The sequence below is a fragment of the Buceros rhinoceros genome, unplaced genomic scaffold (genome assembly GCF_000710305.1).
Source record: "Buceros rhinoceros silvestris isolate BGI_N320 unplaced genomic scaffold, ASM71030v1 scaffold17676, whole genome shotgun sequence".
Classification (NCBI taxonomy): Eukaryota; Metazoa; Chordata; class Aves; order Bucerotiformes; family Bucerotidae; genus Buceros; species Buceros rhinoceros.
The window spans coordinates 3452-9267 of record NW_010417101.1 but is presented as its reverse complement, the minus strand read 5'-3'; the positions used below and the strand labels follow the sequence as shown (position 1 = coordinate 9267).

The following is a 5816-nucleotide window of genomic DNA, read 5'->3' as shown; positions in this document are numbered from 1 at the left end:
TTCAGCAGGTTCAGCCGGCCTTTCATCAGAGACTCCCAGAGCTGACACAGGCAGCTCCCTGCACTGACAGTGTACTCCAGAGCTCCAGCGCAGGCATTTTATTGGTCAAAGAAAGACTGAAGCTCTGATAAAAGACCATCTTCTGTTGTGTTCTTCCAAGAAGAGAGCAGTGCTGCCTGCAGCTCGCTTCCATGTGTGCTGAATACCGACCGAGCATACAGCTGCTCTAAATCCAGAAAACAAGACCCTCTGTGCTTTTAAATGCCTGAGTTTACTGCCAGTAGCGCTCAACTTGTAGTAGTAGATGTGTGTTAAAGTAAACAGCTGTAACTTTCTGCCCCAAACCAGTGTCTGGGAGCAGATGTGATGTAGTACTTGAAGATAAAGAGGGAGTTGGAGGCAGGGAAGCCTCCTACAGAAAGCACTGATGTTCTGTGGAGTTTGAAAGCAGGTCGTAACTTAGGAGAGGCTTTAGCAAGATTGTTATCTTTTGATTCTGATGCTGGTTAAAAACCACCTTATGTTGGCTAGAAAAGCTTCTGAGGCTGGAAAGGAGCAGAAATAGTGCCGAGATAGGACTGGTTGTAGGTTGGGTGTCTCTGGATATCCTAACACAGGGCTTTGCTCAAGGGATCTGCAAAAATTTAAATTTCTTAAGCCTCTTAAATCCCATGACTGTGAAGAGGAGCCTCCTCCAGACAGATAGGTCTTGCCTTGATGACAGTCGCATGTGGCAGAGCAGGAAAGTTGTTCTTCACTGCTGGGCAGGTTCCCTGGTGTTATTCTCCTGAAGCTGATTTGTGCAACCAATATTTTGATGTGACCCACTGTCAAAATGAAAGGAAATAATATAGCTGCCAAGCTTGACACAGTTCCTGCAACATAGGAGCGGTTTTCTGGCAGTGTGAGCTCAGTCCAGGCAGGCGGCATAGCCCTGGCAAGGAGCTAGAACATCTAATGAAGACATCAGTTTTCAGCTCGGGCTGACAAGTGCAGACTCACATGAAGGAAGGGGAAAGATAATAAAGATTTTGCTGCTATCCAAAAACTTTCCCAGAAACACTGTCTGTAGTTAAACTGACAAGTTTTCACTTGAAAGTCCTATAAAAAGCATTTTCTTCCCAGAGACATGCCAGAAATCCCACAGAAAGCAAAGGGAACTTGGAGAGGGTTGCTCCGAGACAGTCTTCTGGCACTTGCTGTAACTCAGGAGACATCACTGTTTTGCTCCTCCTCAGCTAATTGGCCTCCTGCACCACCTCGAAGTGGCTGCTCTCCACTACCTTGAAGGACCTGGATCTCATTAGGAAGCAGTCCTTTCCCGAGCAAGACAGTGAAGGAAATGCACCACACAGGAGCTCTTCCAGGAGTTCCTGGAAGGGAAGAGCTTGTCTACAACAAAGTTTACAAAGACAGTCTGCTGCTTTTTCTTGCTTTTTGAGTTTCTCAGTGCGGAGTTGGTTCTCATACAGCTGAGATCCAGCCGATTCTCCAAGCCGGTTGCTTCTGACATAACCGGCTTGCTGCTGGGGGCTGGGAGGTGTGTCTGGGAAACTCTGCATGTCAAATGAGGCTGAGGATTTGCCTCGCAGTATCATGCTGCCTGTGCTTTTTGCCAAACCAGTGTCTGCACAGAGCCTGCCCTGCTTCTGAAGGGCTGCCCAGGCGGTCTGTCACTTCTCCAGAGCCAGACTGGAGCTGCGGGCAAAGCTTTCCTAACAGGCTCCTAGACCAGTGGGTGTCTGAAGCTAAAATAGAGATTTAAGGCTGCAGGAGTCACGGCTCATTAGCTCTGCTTGTTCTTCCAGGCACGACGAGTACTCCGAATGAGCTGTGGTACAACATCATCGAGCTGCCGTACCACGGGGAGATGATCAGCATGTTGATTGCTCTGCCTACGGAAAGCACCACACCGCTCTCCGCTATCATCCCCCACATCAGCACCAAGACCATCGGGAGCTGGATGACAACCATGGTAGCAAAAAGAGTGCAGGTTATTTTACCCAAGTACGTACTAATAGAACGCATTTCCCCTTCAGGGGGTGTTTGAGACGGTCATACTTGTGTACGTCCTCTGACAGAGGAGAAGCAGAGTGCCTAAGGCAACCTCCCTGCCTGACGCGGATACTTTTGTTCTCTTTTGTTTGTTCCCACTAGATTCACAGCAGAAGCAGAAACAGACTTACAGGACCCACTCAAAGCACTGGGTATCACAGATATGTTTGACCAGTCAAAGGCAAACTTTGCAAAAATAACAAGTAAGTTCTGTTCAGTGGGGTTTGGGGTTGTTTGAATCCGTGGTGGTCCTTGCTCACTGCTGCTGGTGCTGGATGAAGCACTGTCACCAGGGCAGCTTCTGTTTGTCCTGGGTGAGCGTTACCATGACATTGGAGCTGCGTTCTGTTCTGCAGCCAGCCAAGCATGGCTGCCCGCTCCTAGCAAACACCGCACCACCCCCCCGGCACCTCCGGTCTTGTGTTACAGCAGTAAATCATGTTGGTCGGCTTAAGATTTGGTATTACAACCTGAGGGGCTCAGGCGTGGTCTGTAAATCTACAGCAGGACTTGAGCAACACCGTACCTCAGACTCTTTACCTTTCCCTGAAGTATGTGTTCAGTGATGTTTTCTTGAGCTGTGGGAAAGCTCGGACTAAATTCCCAGTTTAAAGGACTGGTTCAAAGGGCACTGTTCTCTGGGTTTTTCAGGGACAGAAGGGCTTCACGTATCTCGTGTTCTGCAAAAGACAAAGATTGAAGTTAGTGAAGATGGAACCAAAGCTTCTGCAGCAACAAGTAAGCAATGGCGCTGGTGACTGTGGGACTTGGGAAATGGTGTTAGGAGGCCACTGAGCAAGGATGGCCCATGCTGAGGGCATTGCAGGACTGTGCTTTGGCTTCAGATCACTTGATGGGTTTCGTGTAGTGTCTCAAATCCCAACTTGCAATGTCAGCCAGACCACTGGCATACCCTAAGGAGTATAACCAGGCTTGATTCTAGAGAAGGGTCTTCCAATCCCTAACACTTTGGCCACCAGCAGTGTTCCTGGCTACCCAGCTGGCAGAGGACTGAGCTACTTCATCCCTTGGGTGACAAGCCACAGCTTCTTCCAGCTCTCTGTGGGTCTTGAGTTTGTGTCTTTTAACGTGGTTCCTATGACACGTGACCTGGTGTGGCTTTGAGCCCCCAGGCTGGGAGGTTTGAGGCATTTATCTCTACCTGTGCAAGCTTCTAGGGAAGTTCGGTGGGGTATCTAAGGTGTGGTATTGCTTTGTCTAACTTTAAACCTTATCTTTCCTGCAAGCTGCAATTTTGATAGCCAGGTCATCCCCTCCTTGGTTCATCGTAGACAGGCCCTTCGTCTTTTTCATCCGGCACAATCCTACAGGTGAGCAGCATGTGCATGTAGCTGATTTTTTTGCTTAGTCAAATATCAGCTATGCCATAGAGCCAAAAGAAGTCTGGAGCTACTGAATAACTATTGCTTTAAAAAAAAATCCTACGAGTACATTTTGATGGCTTTAATATTAGATTATTTCATTTGGAATACAGCTCAAAGCAGGAAAAATAAGTACTGGCTGCCAAATTAACGGAAACAAGCAGGGCAGGTTCATGGGTACACCAGAACAGTCTCTACTACTCCTAGTTGCCCTGAGCAGGGAGGAAACAACTGTTACTGGTACTGAACTGGGCAACAAGACCCAGCTTCCTGATGGACAGTAAACCAGTGCCAGAGCAGTGGCCAGAACAGGGGCTTTGGGGGTGCAGGGTGCTGCCCCGGCCTGCTGGGAGCAAAGTGAGCATTCAAACACGGTGATCGTGGTTTCCTCATGGTCTGGATCAACTGTCCCAGAGCAGAGCTGCCTCAGTTCCCCTGGATAACCCAGACAAATGCTTCCCTGGGCTCTCAGACTCAAGGGAGGCTGGGCCAGTTGGGACAAGGTGGCTTGGCTCTGCGCTGTGGACTCTGTGGAAAAGTTTAACTCCACTTACTGACCATGGTAACTCTTGTTTTTGTGTCACCCCGCAGGTACAATCTTGTTTATGGGACAAATAAACAAACCTTGAATGTGGGAAAGACTTTCTTTGAGAAGCAAACAGCCTCATGTGCCACACCCCTGCTGTGTTAAACATTTTGTACACGACTCTCTGACTTCACTCAAGAGCTAGTTGTAACCACTGACTAGGTTTTGAAACAGGAGTCGACGTAGTTCTGGCTTTGGGGGGAAAAAATACAGATTGAAAACTACAGTATCTCTTTGAAATGTCTAAAGATTCTCTAAACTACTGAATGGTTGCCTATGCTAACAAACTTCTGAGCTTTTTCTGTATCTACTAAGAATTTTGTGTATGGCTTTTGTGAGAGGATTTTAACAAAGGACCATAAACGTTTCTATTCGTGTTGGCTGCTTCTTGCGTGTGGAAAAGGTCTAATTTTGTAGATACCGCCTCTCAAGATGACTTTTGGTTCTTGAGTATCTTGGTACCTGGATGTTCTTGGTAGAAATAGATGAAAAGTTCTAGCAATTTTTATTTTATATAGTGCATGTATCACTGAGGGTTTTAAACAGATGTGGCGTCCGATACACATCGCATTGTCCTGTCTTACTGTAATGTAAACTTGTCATCGCTTGTATACACTTTCTATTGGATTTAAATTTTATATTTGTTTTTGTACAAAGGAAAATAAAACTGCATTATGAACAGTCAGCAGTGTGTGTGGGTCATGGGTGTGCTGATGGGTGTTTGGGTCCAGAGCCCTGCGCAGTGCTGGTCTGAGGCTTCCTTCTAAGGAAGGTAGAAAGAAGGGTGGGTTTGTGAGGGTTTTTTTTTTTCTGGGGGTGGGTGGGGGTGCTTATTTGGGGGTTTTTTGTGTACTGCCTGCTGCTGCTTGCCTTTTCTGCTGCAGTCATTCTCCTGTGGAGGAATTATCTGGAGGTTTGGTATCTGAGAACAAATTCTGTTTGCTATGGCCAAGTTACTGCTGAAACTGCCAGGTGAGGACACCTCGGTGCATCTCCAGGGCCTTTCCTCTTGCTCCCTGGGGTGCAGGTTCTCTGCACATTCACAGGTCTCCAGCCCCTTGCAGGACTCTCCAGATTTCAAAACTCCTCATGAGCCAAGCAGTAAACCCCTGTGCTCCTCGCAGGTGGTTCTGTGCCAGCATGTCACACTGCTCCTGCAGCAGCTGTGGGGTGTGGATGGGGAAGGTAAATCGTTGCTGTTCGCTGCTGCTCTTCAGGGCTCAGGGAAGATGCCTGGATATGCCGTGGATGGGCAGCCCCAAGCCAGCACAAGCCCCTGGCTGAGATCTCAATGACATGGAGGTACTGGGAGAGGGGAGTGGAGCACCAATGGCTCTGTGGGCAGAATGCCTGGCTCTGACTGCTGGCACCTCTCAAGCCGATTGCTGCAAACACAGAGCTCTTTCCTCAGGTGTATCTGCTGCCTTCCAAGTTCTTGTGAGCTGGGAGAGAAGTACTCCTGCCTGCTGCTTGCCTGTGCTGGGGGCCAGGGCTGCTCTGTGGAGGTGAGTAGGGAAGGCAGCGTGACTTGGCTCTCTTCGGCCTCAGTGAGGAGAAAGCCATGCAGGCAGGAAAAAACTACCACCAGCAACCCCAGAAACCCTCCAGCTGTGTGCCTGAGCCTGTGAGGACTCTGGTGCTGAGCGGGAAAGCTCTCCTGGCCGGCCTAGCCAGGCTCGCTTTCAACTGCCCTCGTCTCACAGAGGTGAGGAGCAAAGGTGATCACAGAAGCGTTACCAAGGTTTGTGCAGTATCAGTGACACTTCATTGCTTTGTCTAGCCTGGGTATGGTT

The 5816-nt window shown here is 48.7% G+C and overlaps 1 protein-coding gene across 3 annotated transcripts in view; it reads left to right on the top strand.

Annotated features, from left to right (window-relative positions):
* The window catches only part of SERPINE2 (serpin peptidase inhibitor, clade E (nexin, plasminogen activator inhibitor type 1), member 2), a 9452-nt gene extending 4744 nt beyond the window's left edge, over positions 1-4708 (top strand). For 2 of the 3 annotated variants that reach the window (XM_010138070.1, XM_010138068.1), the window contains 5 exons: positions 1809-2007; positions 2158-2258; positions 2707-2793; positions 3303-3386; positions 4029-4708. In XM_010138070.1, coding sequence (XP_010136372.1) covers positions 1809-2007; positions 2158-2258; positions 2707-2793; positions 3303-3386; positions 4029-4066 — 509 coding nt within the window. In that variant the 3' untranslated portion in view covers positions 4067-4708. Of the gene's footprint in view, positions 1-1808; positions 2008-2157; positions 2259-2703; positions 2794-3302; positions 3387-4028 lie in introns of all 3 variants that reach the window. The other variant, XM_010138069.1, reaches the window with a different exon arrangement.
* The last annotated feature ends 1108 nt before the right edge of the window (positions 4709-5816 follow it).